This window comes from Mirounga angustirostris, unplaced genomic scaffold (assembly GCF_029215605.1).
Source record: "Mirounga angustirostris isolate CCGP_5_RB_7025 unplaced genomic scaffold, mMirAng1.0.hap1 SCAF_13, whole genome shotgun sequence".
In the NCBI taxonomy this organism is placed as follows: domain Eukaryota; kingdom Metazoa; phylum Chordata; class Mammalia; order Carnivora; family Phocidae; genus Mirounga; species Mirounga angustirostris.
The window spans coordinates 45,989,969-46,009,486 of NW_026991721.1; the positions used below are offsets into that span (position 1 = coordinate 45,989,969).

General features: G+C 37.9%; 1 protein-coding gene across 2 annotated transcripts in view; it reads left to right on the top strand.

The window, feature by feature from the left end:
- LOC123856523 (disks large homolog 2) overlaps positions 1-19,518 on the top strand; it is an 812,179-nt gene that overhangs the window by 184,743 nt on the left and 607,918 nt on the right. For both annotated transcript variants that reach the window (XM_064576814.1, XM_064576815.1), the window contains exon 4: positions 10,416-10,540. In XM_064576814.1, coding sequence (XP_064432884.1) covers positions 10,416-10,540 — 125 coding nt within the window. The remainder of the gene's footprint in view (positions 1-10,415; positions 10,541-19,518) is intronic.

Genomic DNA, 19,518 nt, shown 5'->3' on the forward strand with positions numbered 1-19,518 from the left:
GAGAACAATCTTCCAACTTTAGACCCCCATTCTAGAATGGCAACCATTCGTAAGAGCTAAAGAGTATCTCTTCCCTTTAGATAAGATATATATATGCTCAATTCCCACCTCTCCTTATTTTATTCCCAGTACAAAGATCATATGTCATTTAATCACATTCTTGCTCTGTTGTTTTACCTCTCCTGGGCCCATTTATAACCTCCTATATATCTTTTCTGCCTTCATAACTATTTGCATTTGAGATCTGTTATTTTGAGCATATTTGACCCTGAGAATAGAGTGAAGTGAGTTAGGGCTGGAAGCTGGAAGAGCAAGGAGGAGAACTGATGAAGTTCTAAGCTGGGGCAGTGACAATAGAAGTTGAGAGGAGCTGGATGGATTTGAGGATATTTTAGGGGTAGAATCAACAAGACATAATGCTTAGTAAAATATAAGGGCTGATGAGCAGGCGGGAATCAAGGATGACTCTCAGATTCCTTGATGTGGTAACAGAGTGCTTCATGAGCTTCTCCATTTCTTTCTTAGTTTTCATACACAAAGTGTTCCGGAAGTTTTCAGAAAACACAAGAAGAAATGTCATTGGAAATAAATGGCATAATAGGGGTACAAGAGAGGGGCTCCATTGTTACCGACTTACATTGGAAAAATACGATGAAGAAGTTGAGAAACAATGTTCAGAGCTGTTGAGAAGTGTATATTAGCTTCTAATGGCATTTCAGTTAAATATGATTGCAGGGCACAAGAGAGATGTTACTTGGCAGTTTTGTAGTTGAGTGTCACTGACAACATCCTAAACCAGATCTTAAGAATTCATAACTCAAATATTGTATTTGATCCCAAATTACTCTCCTTGCTTTCTGACTCACCCCACTAAGCCTATTTTTGATTTGGCCTGCACACTGTCCTTGAATTAGTCATGGTAAAATATCACATTTATCATGTCATTCCTTATTACAAAAACCTAGTTTCTCCAGGAAAGTCCATACTTCTAGGTCTGGCATTCAGAAAACGTATGCATGTACCCTCAAAGAGTTGTTGTGGGGACCACGGAAATAACTGTACCTGGCATGTATTCCTGATATTCCTGCAGTTACCACCATTTTCTTCTTGCCAGTATCTTTTTTTTTTTTAATATCTTATTTATCTATTTGAGAGAGACAGCATGAGAGAACACAAGCAGCGGGGAGAGGGAGAGGGAGAAGCAGACTCCTGATGAGCAGGAATCCTGATGCGGGGCTCAATCCCAGAACCCTGGGATCATGACCTGAGCCGAAGGCAGATGTTTAACTGATTGAGCCACCCAGGCGCCCTCTTGCCAATACCTTAACTATCCTTAAAAAGGGAGTTGTAAGGTCTACACAGTGCCTGACGTGTAGAAAGCAAACCATGAGTGCTAGCAATTACCATTATTCTTTCTCAAGACCTCAGTATTTTTTTTCTACCACACAAGTGATACCAATAGATCTCTCAAATTTACAACTTGATTTACCTCTTGCCAACTAGTTTCCCCACCCTTATCACAGTCTTTACATCTTTTATAGAGATGACACAGGACATCTCTGCCCAGGTATGCAACATCTTTGATTATTTTCTTTCCTTGAAAATTCCAACCATCAATAAGTCCTGTCAATTCCACCTCCAAATCATGTCTCAAATCTTGCCATCCCCATTGCTACCAGCTATCCAGCCACCATCAGTTTCTGACCTGAGCTGTTTCAACTGGTCTTCCTGTCCCCACCTTTGGCTCCCTCTAATGTTTTTAAACAGCAACTAGTGTAATCTAAACTAAATCAGACCATGTTACTCCCTGTTTTAAATCTTCATGATCCACAAACCTTACACCCCCAGTGTCCGACCCCTGCTACCCTCTCTAACCTCATTTCCCTTCTTTACCTAACCAGTCTACAGCTCTTCTGGCTTCGTTTTAGTTCCTTGAACAAGTCAAGCACTTTCTTCTTCTTAGGACTTGGTACATTTTGTGCCTCTACTTGTAACTCTTTTAACTGCCGTACTGCTTCACAATTCTACCCCTCTTCTTATCTCTACCCCTACCTTTTCTTTGCTCACTTTCATTGAACATTTTTGGCCATTTTTTTCTTCTCTCTTTTTGTTTCTATCTTCCAAGGAAACTTCAGTGTCAGCCACAAAGTACTCTGACTTGATCATCACTTCACATAACCTTTACTACAGTTACATGACTATCGATGAGTACCACTTCATCCCTGAAATCTTGAGCCCGAAAATCCCAGTGTTCACAGCCTGCTGGTCCCTATTCCATTCTCTGTTCTCCACAAATCTGTACTTTGACCTTGTCATGATCTCAATCTTTTTACCCACCCCTGTTTTTCCAGGCTGAGCATATTCCTTGCTTCTCTTCCTTTTCTATCCTTTCTGATTTGCTCCTCATTCCTTTGAGAGTTAACCACATTTGCTTCTCAAACCTCAGCCCTAAAGCAACCATACCTTTCCTTTCCACTGTTCATGATTACTAAGCTCTGTGGGAGAAAATCCCATAATCATGCTGATGATGTCCCACCTCGGTGCTGCTCAACAAACCTCTACTGATCCTAACGTGTTTTTCTTGCCTCGCAGGTGCAGTTCCAATACTTTACTGCTTTATGTAAGTCTCCAAATTCATTCTAGACTTTCCCTTTGGTGTCCTGACATCTAAATGTATAAGGCAAAGACATTATCAGTTAAGAACTCCTTCAGCTTTTTTCTCCTCTACCTTAAAATGACCTTATAAATTCTTCTGCCTTAAAATAACACTTTATAGTAATTTGATCATTCTTATCCCAGATAGAAAAGTATCCCTCTTCCCCCCCAAGGCTGAGGTATGCTATCTCAAAAAAACAAACTGCCATTTGTTCTTTTGTTAAACATGTTTTGTGAGTATAACGTATGTGTGTGTGTGTGTGTTTATAGTAAGATATATTTATAAGGAAAATTAAAGATGTTCTTGCTCAAAATGACAAAAGTAAAAAGATCTATAATTCTGATATCCATTGAAAGCAACTTTAATATATTGGTGAATTTACTTTCAAACTTTTTTATGCATATATATTATAAAATGTAAATCTTATATTGTATTCTTTCTTTACCTAAATATGTATTATAAAAATATATTCATCTCATAATACCATTGGATTTCTTTGTGTGGTTATACCACACATATTTAGCCAATATTTATGGTAGGGACTCAAAGAATCTGGACTCTAGACCCTATTCTCACTCATCCTTCTTTAGGACTTTGCTTCCCATGGACTCCCTTTCTCTTTTGTACCTTCAGTCTCCTTTCCAGGGGCTACTTTCCCTTAGCCTGCAGACATGCTTTAGTCCTCTCCCTTCCACCCTCTAAAATCTTTCCTCTACTCCTGCCTCCTTCTCATCAGACACTACCACGTGTCTCTCCTAAGAATAAAACTATTTCACAAAAATAGTAATCTACCTTTACCCTATCACCCCTTTACTTATCATGAGTTCTTTGGCCTAATGTAAACTAGAATTCTCTTTCCTCCTGTTTATTGAAACCGTTTCTTCTCCACACACACACCCCAAATCCCTGAAAACACTTTCCTCCAGTTACCAGTCCCCAAACACAGACCTCCTGGTGGTTCTTCAGCAGCAAATCCTAAATGCAACTCCTAGAAGTTATAAGTAAGTGAAAACAGGCATCTCTTATCCCTAGACTAAGAATGTTATTCAAAAATACATGGATTGTTGGATAACATCTTAAAACATTTTTTTTTGAGGAGGAAAATCTTTATGAAGATAACTGCAAGCAAGAGTAGTTAGAAATGTCTGAATTACACTCATATCTTTATACTCTAATAGTGGGCCTGTGGCCATTCATCTTTTCATATTGCAGTATGTTAGAGAACGTGTATATGAGAAAAACTTTGAATGATTTTAACAAGTAATATCTATAAAAAAAGACATCTTTTATTCTTTGTGCCATTCCAGATTCACTGCCTAAAATAAAATATCTTCCAAGACAATTTGGAAGATTATTTGCTAACCAATGGACCTTTCTGTCAAGTGACATTTTTCTCCTGCCATATAGCTTGAGGATTACTTTAATTTGCTATTGTCTGTTTTAGCCTTTTTTGAGATCTTCCTTCTATCAACTAATATTGTTCACTATTCTGTGGTTAATCACTAGTCAAATTTTACACTAGTAATTTTCAATCTGGATGTACATCAGAAACTTACAGATTAGAGGCTGAGGCATGATGATATATCCAAAAACAATATGCATATTATTTTGTAGTATAAGTGATATTAAATAAAAATAAACAAATGTTATTGCTGGAGCAGCTGTGCAGAAAATAGACCTATATAGTGATGATTCTTGGCAGAGAGTTAAAGCAACATATAGATCCTCCTGGAATGAGGGGGGTGTATAGGATTCTTGGAGTCAGTAACAGGATATATAAAATTTCAGTATTATTCAAAACAGGACATGGCTATTAAAGGTTAAAAGAGTTTGAGTCTTTATCTAGCCTTTATTTATCTAACAATTTTCAGGACTGCCAATCTAAGCATCCCTTTCCCCACATTCCAAATTTTTAGCTAAATTATCTTTACCAAAAGAAATAACATATAGTAAAAGTGTAGGTTAAAACTCATTAACAAATAGTTGTTGGATGAATAAAGGCATGAATGAAAGAACACACTCTCTGACTTCTATTCTCCCATATTGTCCTCAACTTATAAAGACCCTTTTAACAGTACTATGTGTCAAACCAAAGAAAATGAACTAGTAATGATTGATTATCTCCCATGTACCAGGATCTGTGCTCAGGACTCTGCTGATACATGTCATTTGCTTTCATCTTTCTGACACTACTGTGAAGTAGGTATTATCTGCATATTACAGATGAAGAGTCTAGACTCAAAGTTAAAGACTTAGCTAATGTCAAATAGCTAACAAGTGCAGAGCTGGCACTCAAACCCAGGTCTGAATGGCCCAAATCCATGCTTTTCCATTAGAAATTTTCTGGGACACCTGGGTAGCACAGTCGGGTAAGCGTCTGACTCTCAATCTCAGCTCTGGTCTTGATCTCAGTGTTGTGAGTTCAAGCCCTGCCAAAAAAAAAATAAAGAGAATTTTTTTTTAATATTTTCAGATATTGATAGGAGTGGTTTAGACCTTTTTCAAAAATCCAAAATAGTGGTTTGTTAGTATGATCATTTTTATTATGTATCCACCATCAAATTATTTTTTTTTTCAACCCAGGAAAGGCAGTGTGATATAATGTAAAGAAAATGATATTTGGAACCTAACAAATTTGATTTGAATCTGAAATCCACTGTTTACTTGTTTTCTGTGTTTAGCTGTTACTTCACTTTTCTCAGCCTCGGGGTTTTTCATTTGTTTGTTGTTTGTTTTTTAATGTATAAAAAGGAGGAAATAGTATCTACTGAATGGGGGATTATAAAACACTTAGGTCAGTGTTTAGCTCATAATAAATATGCAATAAATGTTAGTGTCCTTGAGAGAATTTTTAGTATTTTTATATTTTTTGTATTTTATTAAGAACTTCATAATTTTTTAAAAAGTCTCCCTCTTAGTTTGAATTATTAAACACTTTTACTATTACTAATTAGTAATTAATATTTTTCTCATTAAAAGTAAGTCATTTGCTTTAATATCTTCAGTGTCACCCATGATCATACTGTAATTAAAATTCCATATATTTTTTTCTCTCACATTTATATAATGAGCATTTCCTATTGTCATTATCACTACAATTTTAATGGCTCCAAAATAGTCCCACATTCAGATAGATGTACCGAGTATTTTTAACCATTTCTCCATCATTTGAATGTTTGTTTCCAGTTGTGAGTTGTTCTTTGTTTTGTTTTGTTTTTAACATTAAAAACATAATACTGTGATGAAGCTTTGAACACAAATCTTTGTACACATCTCTGATTATTTCTTTAGGATAAACTCCTAGAATTGAATTACCAGATTAAATAATACTTTAAAATAAGAACTTCTAAAAAGTCAAAGAAATTCTTCATAAATAGAAAATTCTGTAGGGGCGCCTGGGTGTTTCATTGGGTTAAGCATCTGACTCTTGACTTGGGCTTGGGTCATGATCTCAGGGTCCTGGGATTGAGCCCCACCTTGGACTCTGCACTCAGCAGGGAGTCTGCTTCTCTCTCTTTTCCTTGCCCTCTGCCCCTCCCCCTGCTCGAGCTCTCTCTTTCTCTCTCAAATAAATAAATAAATAAAATCTTTTCAAAAAATTCTATAAACGCCTATGATTATGGTATTTTATTTTTCTCTTCTTTTTTGTAACCCCATTTTGGGGTGTAATTTTCATTTAGAGAAAAACTTTGAATGAAAGAGGAAATTTCCTGAGAATATTATATTTATATTTCCAACCATCAGTTAAACGGTAAAGTGTCTTTCCTTTTTGTTGATTCTTTTTCTGAGAAGAGATGGAGCCTAGTACATGAAAGCGGAAGTACCATTTGGCGAGGCAGCGGCCTTGTGCTCCTGGGGGAGAATCGGCAAATACGAAGGATTGGGAACCAAGAGAAAGAATGGTTCGTGCCAGCCGCATTCATCAGTCATGAATCTGCCCAACTGCAAGGGAACAGCAGTCCACCCAGAGCCCTGTACAGGGACCACCCTCACTAGCGTGGCACCTCACAGTTGCCATTGACTGGGTCAAATATCAACACTCGGTTAATTAGCCACAATTCTCAGGATTTAAGGGTGTTAGCCAGTGGTCTGCCTGTTCACATGGAGAGATCGCTGCTCAGAACTGAGAGGTTCTGGAGTCTGGCCCTGCAGCTGGCTGACTCCGGGATGGTTGTCAGGGGACTGGAGTGATTCAGCCGTGGAGAACAGTGAGCAGGAATTTCTCTGCTGCTTGTTATCTGTCCCTCGCTCCACTGACTGCTGCTGGCTGGTAGCAAAGGCCCGAAAGGGACAGCTGGGAAAGAACAATAAGGAGAGACAGGAAAACACTTATAATAAGTGTTCCTTAGCTGAAGTCACATGCACATCCTCTAAAGAACCACAGTGACTGGCCACGCCCAGCTGGCAAACTGGTTTTAACTGAAGCACAAAATTTGCTTTTGGAAATCCATGAGGCTGGAAACACGGGTCCAGGTATACTCTGCCTCTACCTACCACTTTTCATTATGGATTTCTTGATCCATTCATTCTTTTTCCTCAGAGTAGATTTGAGGGCAGGAGAATGTATATTAGGAGATGCGAAGGCCACCATATTTTCCATAGTAGAGTCATTTCTAAAAACAATACTAGTTGCTAGATTGTCATCAAAGCTATTACTTCAAAGATCTATTGATTCACAGGATAAGTTTTAAAAATGCAGTAGTGATCTACTTCTACCGCTAAAGCATTCCTTTTTCTTTGTTGGCAAGGGTAGTTTTCCTACAAATCTAGCCAAAGATCCAGAAGAATCCTTTAAAGTCGTCCAGTTTAACGTCTCAATAAATGCTCAGGTCCCTCGTGTCCAGTAACTAAGCAGCTGCTCTATGAGTGGAGCATCTTCCTTCCCCCACCCCCCAGTACCGCCTGGCCCCAATTTGGACAGTTTTGTCTCATCATTCATCCTTCAGCCAAGCCACAATTTGGATACCTGGACTTTGCATTTTTATTCTTTTAGCCACACAGAACAAAATGGCTTCTACTTGTATATTATATTTCTTAACACACTGTGGACTTCTACTGTGTCCTTTCTGTGTCTTCCCTTTAGATCTTAAATATTCTCAGTAAGTTTGTTTGTTCATTCATTCATTCATTATTTACTGAACAATACTATGTGCCCAAGAAAGTACCAAGAAACAAAGATGAATACTACACGGTTTCCTTAGTTTGAAGGAAAGACAGACTCATAAATATATAAACTCAGAATAACACAGTGCATGTCATAGATAAGCACAGAAATCTTTAACAACTTAAAAGAGGACTGAATTACCCAGAGAAGTGGAATTGGAGTGATCATTTAATATTTTCTGTAGCGCATGCCTTCTGAGCCTTATCTTGGATAATGGGAAGAATTGTGCCAGGCAAAGGGGAGGTGGAAAGTTTCTGGTAGAGAAAACAGCATGAGTAAAAGCCAAGAGATGAGTCATAATGTCAACTGTGCAGGAAAGGGCCAGCAGCTCAGCTGAGTATTCCTGGGAGTGAAAGTGTAAAGCTGGAAATGAAGAAGATAAGGTTAAGGGCTAGATAATGAATATGTTTCTCAAATGGCAAAGTTTGAGTGCCTTCTCCAAAAGTATTGATATTGTCAGGAGAAAGCATTTGTGTACCTCCCAGTCTGTGCTTGCCTCTTCCCTTACCCCTTTACTCAGGAGATGATTATCTCTAAGGTGCCGATTCTAGTGAGACCAATATACTCCAGTTGATCTTCTTGGAACTAGACCCAAATTACAATGAAGATACTCATCTCCCCATTCTTTCCTTCCAAAACCCCTAGATCTTACAGAAACTGCCTCATATGTCACCTAAATGTTGTCCTGGTAACTATATACATGACAATGTAGTTTATGTTACAGTAAAAATGTACTGATTACCAGATGCCAGACTATCACTGCCTTTTCTGCTCTTCCTTGGATTCCATGAAGGGAGAAATCATCTGGTCTTACTCCCTCTAGCCTTAGCTTGCCTGTAGCCTTACACTTAACAGGTACTCAACCAATCCTACCAATAGGTACTTAAAGCCAAGAATAGATTCACTTGCGCTCATGGTAAATACTTATTTCATCCAGTTCATTTTGCTTTCTTCATTTGAGCTTTATTGTCTATGTCTTGGACCTGGCATACCCTTTCTCACCTCAGAGATTTTACATATGTTCTTCATTTGACTGGAACATTCTGTCCTCCACCCCAGTTCCCATCCTGACCCCCTTAAAAGTTACTAGCTGCTTTTCACCTTCAGGAAAAGTCCCTATGCTTCCTTCTTCTGTTGGCCACTCCTACACTCTGCCCTTCCTCTTCATCTGCCTCATCAACTGACATATTCACCACTGTAGTCCCAGAACTTAGTCCAGTGCCAGGCACAGCGCTGGTGTGTAACAAATATTAAATAAATTTATGATTACATGACTGCTACTGAGTAATATCTCTGTTCAATGAGCATTGGTTTTTTTTTCAAAGAAAAACAGAATTAGAGAAATGTCAGAAGTATAAAGACATGGGATTTTAGTTGTTATGGTTGAATTATTAATTTCAACCTTTCAACATAAATGTACAATTGTGAAATCAGCCTTCTGGAATTTTTATTATTCAGTCAATAAAAATTGCTAAACATTACCTTGACATTTATAGTGATGTAACTGTCAAGTTATGGCTGATCTTATCTTGACACTGAACTTTTCTGACTAATTGAGTGTCTTAATTAATTTTTCTGGATTAACTACTAAATTCTTAGTTTTCATCTCTTTTTATCCAAGAGCAGAAATTAATCAAGTAGTTGTAAATTTAGTAAGCTATCTTGGTTATAGTGAAATTAAACACCCAGTGATAGAGGACTGGTTAAATAAATGATAGTTTATGACCTTGATGAAATAGTATCTAGCCATTTAAAATGGATAATTATAAACACTACCTAGGTGTACGGATATGGCTTAAAATATAATACGAATTAGAAAAAAATATCAGAACATAATATGGAAACATAAGGTAGCCAGGGAGATGTAGATTAAAGGAAAATATGTAAATAATAAATACATTAAGTAAGATGGCTTGTGAATTTGGGGAAGACTTTAATTATGTCTTACATACAGATTTAGAAGGCTATATGTACATTGGATGTCAATTACTGTGATCTGCATGAGTAAATATGAAAGCTTTATTAGAATATAAACTATCACATTTACATGCCGCAGTAGTAATACATTCCTTGTCAATATCTGTTGCAAATTAAATTCTGTTTATTACTGAAAAATATCTCACATTTATTATAACTCTAGAAGGGAGACCTGCCTTCTGAAGTCAAAGCCTCTTGTTATATAGGAACACATTTATTTGATGCATAACAGTACTGGAAATAAAATTAAAACAGCCAAATTTCACTACTCTACCAAATCAATTTTCATGTAACTGGTTTCCTTCCATTCTTTTTCATATGCATGTATAATTTTTACAACCGACACTAATGTTTTTGCATTTTTTTCTTAAAAGCAAAAATATAAGGCCCTTTGAATAAGTGAAAATGAAAGACCCCTTAAATTCTTGCAACACAGAGATAAACTTGAGTGTTTTTCCTGACCTTCCTTTGTCTGCTGACAGTGCACTTTATAGCTTTGTATAGAAGACTGTTATCACCTGATTTCCATTTGAGTAGTAAGATGATAACTTGAAGTGCAAGGGGAACTAGGTTTAGGTGACAGCCATATCATTTAATGTCTACTTATTGTTTCTCCAGGGGAATTCTGGCCTGGGATTCAGTATTGCTGGAGGGACAGATAATCCCCACATTGGAGATGACCCTGGCATATTTATTACGAAGATTATACCGGGTGGTGCTGCAGCAGAGGATGGCAGACTCAGGTAAAGCTCTGAAACGTTAGAATTATTTGGAAAGTAAATCTGCCACATCAATGAGACATGTTTATACCTTTGGAAAATAATAATTTTACAAAGCTCTGTACTTGAAAGAAATGGCTGTCAAAGCAAGCTTTCTGTAATGACTTTGCAGATTTCTTATTACTTACTAAAATTCAACTAGTATTTAATTTGTGTTTGTTGACGGGCACTACGTTTAACATTCAGCCTGGCTCTGTAAGGAGAGTACGCAGATAAATCTTGTGTTCCGTGGGGCCTTCATTCTGGTTGGAAGGAAGAACACTCAGAGCTAGTGAGCAAATAATAAAATGTATCAAAAAACAATCTACTGTAAATATTATTAGCAAATAAGGCAATGGTATAGATGCTGTGTGTATTCATAGATTCAGCGACCATTTATATGGGCTCTCTCCAGGAGTTTGAGCAGAGAGTCTAAAAACTATTCCGTAGGAAGAGTCTATTAAGATTTTCACTAACCCCATAAATCTGAACAAGAACACAGAGGGAGAAAGAACAAGTTATCCCAACAAAGAGAGAAACCAACTTGACTTGGATGAGGACCACAATGTGAGGTTAAGTAGGTAGATGGAGCTCAGCATAGAATCGTAGCTGCTAGAGCCAGGGCCCCCACTCTTGAAAGAACTGAAGATTGTTTGGGGAACTAAGGGTCACACACATGGGACAATTAGTAAATAATATAAAAATCTATCAGAGATCAAAGCACCCCCTACAAGGCATTGTAGATTGGAACAATTAGAAGAGATTTCCCTGGGGAGAAAAACGTGTCCCAGTGTTCTTCTAGTGCTTCCACCACACTGTGAATCCCCTCAGGCCATGAAGTTATATATAGAAGTGAATCAATAAATTCTGTCTGAATGAATGAATGAATGGATTGATTAATTAATTAATTAAAGGAGATGAGGTAGGAGGGTAAACTAATGAGTAAGAAGAGGGAGGCTTGCATAAGCAAAGTCCTCTAGGTAAGAATGATGAGCTTGCATGGAGCCACAGTGGACACTGTGAACTAAGAATCACAAATGTATGCTCTGTAGCCTGTCCTCAGTCTGCTTTTTTTCATTAAACATAAGTACGCTATTTTAGTGTTTTTCTTATAAAGCAGCCAAGGACACTTTTGTTCCCTAGCCACTTGTTCTGATGCAGTGATTCCTTAGGAAAGCTTGTGGAAGAGAAGCACAGATTTTTTTTTTCAGGTGCATCTGCATCTCCTATCAACATGAAAAACAGGAGTGACACTCCCACAGGAAACCCCTGCTTTTTGACAATAGAATTTTCAAACTGAATTGATGAGATTAATTTCTGAGTAAGGAGATATCCATGCTACAAGAGTAAACAATTTGAAAAAGATACTGTGTAATTCGTATGAGTCACAGTGGGGACTGGGTTTGCTAGTATTGAATGCTGGAGAAGCACCATTTTCAAAATTTAGAAATAGAGTTGTTGGAAGATAGCTCTGAAATCAAGGGTCCACAGTCGATCTCCTCATCTCACACCACTCTGCCTAGAAGTAGAGGAACTTCCCTCTCTTAGCCAAATTCTGCCTCTAAGTTTGGGATAGAATAGCCTTTATGTTAAACATGCTTACCCTACAGTTAAGAATGAAAAGCAGCAGTGCCACCATTGTTTGCTTGCAAATCTAGGTGGCAGTCTCATGCCTATCGAGGTAAAAGGAAGTTCTACTAGAAGTAGCATTCAGTAGTTGTAAAGAGAATAATCATAATGCTAGCTAAAACTTATTGATCTTTTTACATGTGTGGAGCATTGTGTTAAAATAGATAGAAATAGAGATGTACATAAACACATACAGTCTTCTCGATACTCACAACATCCCTATGTGGTAGATACTAGTATTTGGCCATAATATTAACTCATGAAATTAAGGCTTAGAGACTAAGAAGATCATCCAGCTAGCTTTGAATACATCCAAAAATTCATACTGAATATCACTTGTATACTCTCTAGACTCTCATTCAAGAGTAGAATCTTCTACATCATTTGGTCTCTGCCTAAAAACTCTCAAAGGTAAAGTTTTTCACAATGTTAAGGGGCACCTCTAAACATTACAAATTTGGTTATTTTTCTACTGAGCTACAGTTTTCTTTATTCTGACCTCTACCTGTGAATCATTACAATGGCTTCCTGGAGCCAGGGCTATGGTCTAGGACTGCGTATGTGAATATTGCCTCCTAAGGTTGTACAGTGAACAACTTGGAAAACTGAACAGTGATTTTAACTCAAGCAACCAAATATATCTACTCCCCAGACCACATTGCAGACTTTTGCTTATGTGAAGAGAGCTATTGGGTAGGTTTCCACTTCATTTTGATAGATCCTTGCTACTACCATGGAGATTGTTTCCCACCTCACTGCTTCCTGCCATGAACAGGGATGGCCAGGAGACGTTGAAGAGATCAAAAATAACAATCAGTTGAAAATCTGGCAGCATGACATTAAGTATAGATTTTTAGAATTTGGCAATTTATCTAGTTCAAAATGTACATTTTACAGATGAGGAAACTGAGGCTCAGAAGAGTGATTTATCCTGAGGCATAAATCTTTGGAGGCTCTGCTTTAACTAGGATCCAAATGTCTTGACTCAAGTAATTAGCACCATAAGGTAGTTTTGAGGGACAGTAACACCCAAGCCCACCCAAGAAGTCTTTTCTCAGTGTGGCAGGAACACTGTTCAAAGATGGGCCAACAAGCTGTGAGGAGTATTTTTTTATCTCACCATTAGTGCTTCAGACAGGGGAGCAGCACATTATAATGTGCTCTGGAAAGATGTAGGTTCTAAGCTCTGTATACTAATATAATTAATCTTGGAAAGTTAGACTCTTTCAGTCACTGTGTTCTCCTCCGTAAAATGATGATACTCATACCTATTCCATTGAGTTGTTCTGAGGATTCAGTGAGAAAACTTATGTCCCTAGCTAATCAGCATAGATTAGATGCTCAGTAAATATTAGCAATGTCTCCCCCCTTTTCCCTGTCTGCTCTCTCTACTCTCAGTGGTCTTTCCTCTGCTCTTGCCTGTTTTTCTCTTTTTCTCTATGGTTTTCTATTACATTTCCTCTCTTCCCTTCCATCTTTCTTTCAGTCTCCTTTCAGCTGCCACATCTTTCCCTAGGCTTCCTTCGGTTCCTTTCTGTTCATAGCCCTTTTTCTCCTGCTTATAACATGGAATTAAAGCCCATTTAGAAACAAGTATGGTACTAACTAAGGCTCTATATTTCTGTTCTTGAACTTATAATACAGTTAGCTGAATCTGCTATGTTTCCTTCACTTAAAAAATAAGCTCACAAACTAAACATGGTTATGTTTTACTTGAAAAATTCTTTGTTCTTCCATATGAGTTGAGACTTAAAATTTTTAAGTGTCTCTTTTCCACGATAAATTATATTTTTGAAAATTAGATAACACTAAAAATTTATAATGAAGCTGAGGCCCAGAAAAATGAGGTGATGGGTCTGCCCCCAAAAGAGGAGAAATTTGGACTCAACGTTAGTGGATATATTATAATCAGATCAGCAATAATAATAGCAGAGACCAACATAGTGCTTCAATGTACTGAAGTATTCTCCTGGCACATTAACTCCTCTAAAGTGTACAACAATAAGTGAGACCCACGCTTTTCAAGTAAAAAAAATCTAGGCACTGGGGTGCCTTGGTGGCTCAGTCAATTAAGCTTCTGACTCTTGATTTCAGCTCAGGTCATGATCTCAGGGTGGTGAGATCAGGCCCGGCATCTGGCTCTGCATTCAGCGGGGGAGTCCGCGTGATTCTCTCTCTCTCCTCTCCCTCTGCCCCTCCCCACCTTGAAGTCTCTCTCTATATATCTCTCTTTCTAAAATAAATAAATAAATCTTAAAAAAAAAGAAAAAAGAAAAGAAAATCGAGGCACTGAGAGGTTGAGTAACTTACACAAGCTTGTTGGAGCCAGAATTTGAACCCAGGCAGTCTGACTACAATGTCCATGTCTTTACTTTCTAAGTTATGCTGGGGGAGAGCAGGGAGACACTTAAAGACACACTGTAGTAGGCAGCACTCTAAAAATGTCACTTCTCAGGATTCACACCATAATCCATAGAACCTGTGACTATCATGAGATATATCACTCCTGTGATTACGCTATGTTATGTTATATGACACAGTTGACCTTAAGATAGGGAGAGTAGTCAAGTGAGCCTGATCTAATCATGAATTTTAAAAGTGGAAAGTTTTCTCTGGCTGGTGGCAGAAAAGAGATTTAAAATGTGTGAAGTACCTCACCCTCTGTTGCTGGTTTGAAGACAGAGGGAGGAGGCCATGTGAGAAAGAATGAGAGTGGTCTCTAGAAGCAGAGGGTCTTCAAGCAGGCAGCTAACAAGGAAGCAGAGATTTCTGTCCCACATCTGCAAGGAACTGAGTCCTACCATGACCACATGAGCTTAGAAGAAGACTCTAAGCCTCCAGTTAGATAAGACTGTTACTCAGCTGACATCTGGATTTCAGCCTGTAAGAACCTAAGCAGAGATTCCAGCCATACTGCACCAGATTTCTGACGTATGAAAACAGTGAGCTAATAAATGGGTGTTGTTTTAAGCTGCTAAATTTATGGTAATTTTCTAAGGAGCAATAGAACATTAACATATACATCATTCTAGGAATTCCAAGTTCATTGTAAAAAGCCTTCCTGCATGAGCTAAATCACATTCAATATAAGGCGAGTGTGCAAGCTTAAGAAACAGATGAAATGAGAAGCGGTTCTCTCCCTAATGAGATTATACTCCAAAGTGCGCTCAGGTCTCAGGGGTTGCCCCAGCTGAGAGATGTAAAAGAAAGAACATGCTATTTGGAGTTGGAGGACCTGGATTTCAAGTTCTACTTTCTAGCTGTGTGGCCTTGAGACTCTTTTTTAAGCTCTCTGTGCTCCAGTTCCCTCACTGGTTAAATTGGAGATAGGGGCATAGATCTCAGAAAGCTGTGGTAGGGATTAAATGCAACGGTGAGCATGAGAGAGCTATATAAAATTCAAGGCCCTCAACACAGCTCTTCTACCAAGCCAGCCATTTAACTGCACGCTGAACTTAAGCCACAAGTCTGTGACAGCCAGGAAGGGATAATTATGGTAGAATTCTAAAATAACCCCCAAATGACCTACATCCTGTATAATCTCTTCCCCTTGAGTGTGGGAAGAACCTGTGAGTATGATGAGATATCACTTTCCTGATAATATTGTTTTATGTGGCAGAAGAGATTTCACAAATGTAATTAAGAGTTAATCAAAAGAAAGATTATATTGTGTCAACCTGACCTAATCCAGTGAGGACTTTAAAAGCCAAGAGATTGTCCTGCTGGCCCGAACAGAGCAAACTTCCATGTTGTGAGAGGCTCTACAGAGGGGGCCGTATGGCAAGTACCTGAGGGCAGCTTCTAGGAGCTGAGAGTGGTCCCCAGCCTACAGCTAGTGAGATGGAAGATTTCAGTGACACAGCTAAATTCTGACAATAGCCACATGAGCCTGGAAAAGGACCCCATGCTCCTGAAAGGAATGACATCCAGCTGACAAACTAAACAAACAAAGCAAACCTTGACACCCTGATTGCAGTCTTGTGGGACCCAAAATGAAGAGCTCCACTAAGCTGTACTCGGACTCCTGACCCACTGCAACTCTGAGATAAAAAATGTATGTTGTTTTGAACTTTAAAATTTGTGGCAATTTATCACTCAGCAATGGAAAATGAAGATGAGCACTACGGAATTCTGACTCTGAAACTCCCTTATGGCTGAGTGCAGAGTGGCTTGCCCATTGACAGCCTCTGCCAGCCGAACCACATTCTGAACCTCAGAAACACTGAGCAGACCTCACAGCTGGTCGCAGGCCCTTCACATACCTGGATGCAAGGGGCAGAAAGCACAATGAGAAGCAAGAGATAGACCAAGGTCAGAAACAGGGAAGAAACCAGTGCCCCAAGGGGAGGCATAGCAGAGATCTGTTTCATCTGGTGGCTGGAGATGTGAGTCTAAACTAGAGTGAGAGATAGAGCCAGAGCTATAGAGAAAATGGGGAACAAGGGCTAAGTTAAGAGGCAATGCAAGAAAGCACATAGTGATTTAGATGAATTTCTCTGGACAATGATCTTTCCCCTATGTAACCTCTTTTTAAATAAAACTTATTGTGTATATGTGTTTGGGGATATGATAGTTGTCCTTTGTGAGATATATATAAACTGCAGAAGAGTAGACAAAAATTAAACAAAACACAACACATTAATTTTTACACTACTCAGAGTCAATCACTATTAACATGTTTTGTGCATTTATTTCTGGGGTTTTTTGCCATTTTTTAAAATTCTGTTTAGATCATGCTCTCTACATTTAGCATTTGTTTAACTTCACATAACCTTATTTCATAAACCTTTCCCTAGATAATTTTTTGAAATCCTCTACAACTATTTTAATTGTTGTTTAAAAATATATTTACCATTTACATTGTTAAGAGTTTATTTTCAGTTTCTCAGCATTTTAAATAATTAGCAATCTTTTAGAAGACATCGTTGACCCTGTTTTTCATCATTTAGAATATATTCCTGGTAGTAGAATTTCAAGACCAGAAAGTATGAACATGTTAAAGAGTTTTGACAGATATTGCTAAATTTCTTTCCAGAGAGACTGTCCTAAATTTTACTTCTACCAGCAGTGTTGGAGAAGGCCTATTTTACAATATGCTGTCAGTATCGCATGCGCTGACACATACATAATTTTGGGCTGTTTACCAAAATAAACAATGGTGTATTTCCTTGTTTTACTTTGCATCTGTTTGACAGCTAACAGTAAGATTGAACTTTTCAAAATGTTACGATTTTTTTGTGTTTTTTCTTTTGGAAGTGGTCGTTAAAATTTGGTAACATTACCTATCTTTGAAGTAAGAACATTTGGGAAAGAACATTGGGTTTTCTTCCAGAGCAAAATAGATATATTCCCATGCTTTGGAGAACGATTTTTATCTCTACTTCTGTTTCTGAGCCACAAAAATGCCCTTTGTGTGGCTTCAAGTCCCTGGGTTGCCGCAGACCAATATTGATCTGTCATCCTGGGGAAGAGCCATCACGTGACAGCCTCCGCTTGGCGACACAACAGTGCCATTTCACACAACAGCGCATTTATTAAACCCATCCACAGCACAAAAGCAGCATGCAGTCGCCTGCAGAAAACATGGCTGCTTGCCAATTTCCTGACAAGTGACACAATTTAATCTCTCAGCCCTCAGCACAATATCTATTCCTAGACAAGATGAGAAAAAAAGTTTTCTTTAAATCCATTGCTTCACTTGTTCTTTCCATGTCTGTTTATGGGTAAGGTTGGCTTTGTCCTTATAAAATCCAAGACAACATACATGTTGATTTCAAGCAAGAATAATATTGATCACACTGAGGTTTGAAAACATTGACCAAAGTTGAGAGGTCAGGATCAAAGTTTCAACAATACAACTCCCATGTATAAACCATAGCAGTGTCCTTTTGGCTGTCATTTGGTAACTCACTCTCTGATTTTTCTCATTAATTCATATCCATTAACTCACTAGTGATTTTAAAATAAGGAAGTAAGGAGAAAGAGAGAGAGGAAAGGGAAGAAAAGGAGCAAAGGGAAGGAAAGAAAGAAGAAGAAGAAAATTGATCATTAGGAGTGAAAGGCAACATATAACTTGGAAATGGAGAAGACAAAACTAAATTTAATATTTTCTGAGCAAATGAAAAGCACCAGGCAGAGGAAAGAGAGCAACTTCCAAGCATCGCTTATACCCAAGACCGACTTTCAGATTGTTTAAGGAAATAGAAGATTTTAAGTAAGTAAAACTGCATAAGAGATTGCTGAATTTTTAGATTACCTGTCCACATGGAGCCTTCATGAGTTTGGATGATTGCAAATTAAAACTTTATGAGTCACCGAGACCAACCTATCAATTTCCATAATAACTGAATTGATTATTGCTTGAAATGACTATGATGACGCTACATTTTTCAAAGATAGAGACTCTCAGTGTCTCCAAAACCAAGTGAATTTTTCTTTCATTATTGTTTTGAGGGTAAAGCAGGACATAAATCTAACCGTTACCCTGAACAACAGCTTCCTAAGAAGCAAGACATCATTATTTAGTTCAAATGATACCAGTGCCCACCTTGGAAAGAAATATGGTGAGGGAGATCTCAGTGGACTCATTCTTATGGATTATTTCCTTTCATGTCTGCCTACAAGAATGAAAAGGGGTAAAATGGAAAAGCCCTGTGTCTTGATTTTCTCTATCAATATTATCAGCCCTGAATGTGTTGACAATCTGTAAGACAGAAAAAAAATCATTTAGCAAGTAGTTCCATGGTGATTGGTAATGATGAGTCCCCAACAATCTAGAACTACACAGGAACATTTCTAAACAAGAAGAATTTTAGCTACAAAATTGGTAGAATACCAGGTGTCATAGCTGGAAAGGCATCTCCAACAATTTTCCTATTTTGGTCAAGTGTTATGTAATCTAATAAGAGAAATACTTCAGTTGGTTAAACTAAATAGCTTTATGGCAAACATGCCTCCTCCACCCACTTTTAAACAAATTATGCCAAGACTTCTAGATATCTGCACGCAAAAGAATTAAGTTGGGCCCCTACCTCATACCACACACAAAAACTAACACTATGTCGATCACAGGAGTAAATCCTCATGAGTAACCGTTGAATTAGGTAGTGGTTTCTTAATATGACAACAAAACAACAACAAAAAAACAGATAAGTTGGGCTTATCAAATTTAAAAACTTCTGTGCTTCAAAGAATATCATCAAGAAAGTTAAAAAAAACAACTCACAGAATGGGAAAAATATTTGCAGTAATACATTTGATAAGGGACTTGTATCCAGAATTATAAAAAACTTTGACAAATCAAAAATAAAAAGACAAATAATCTAATTTAAAAA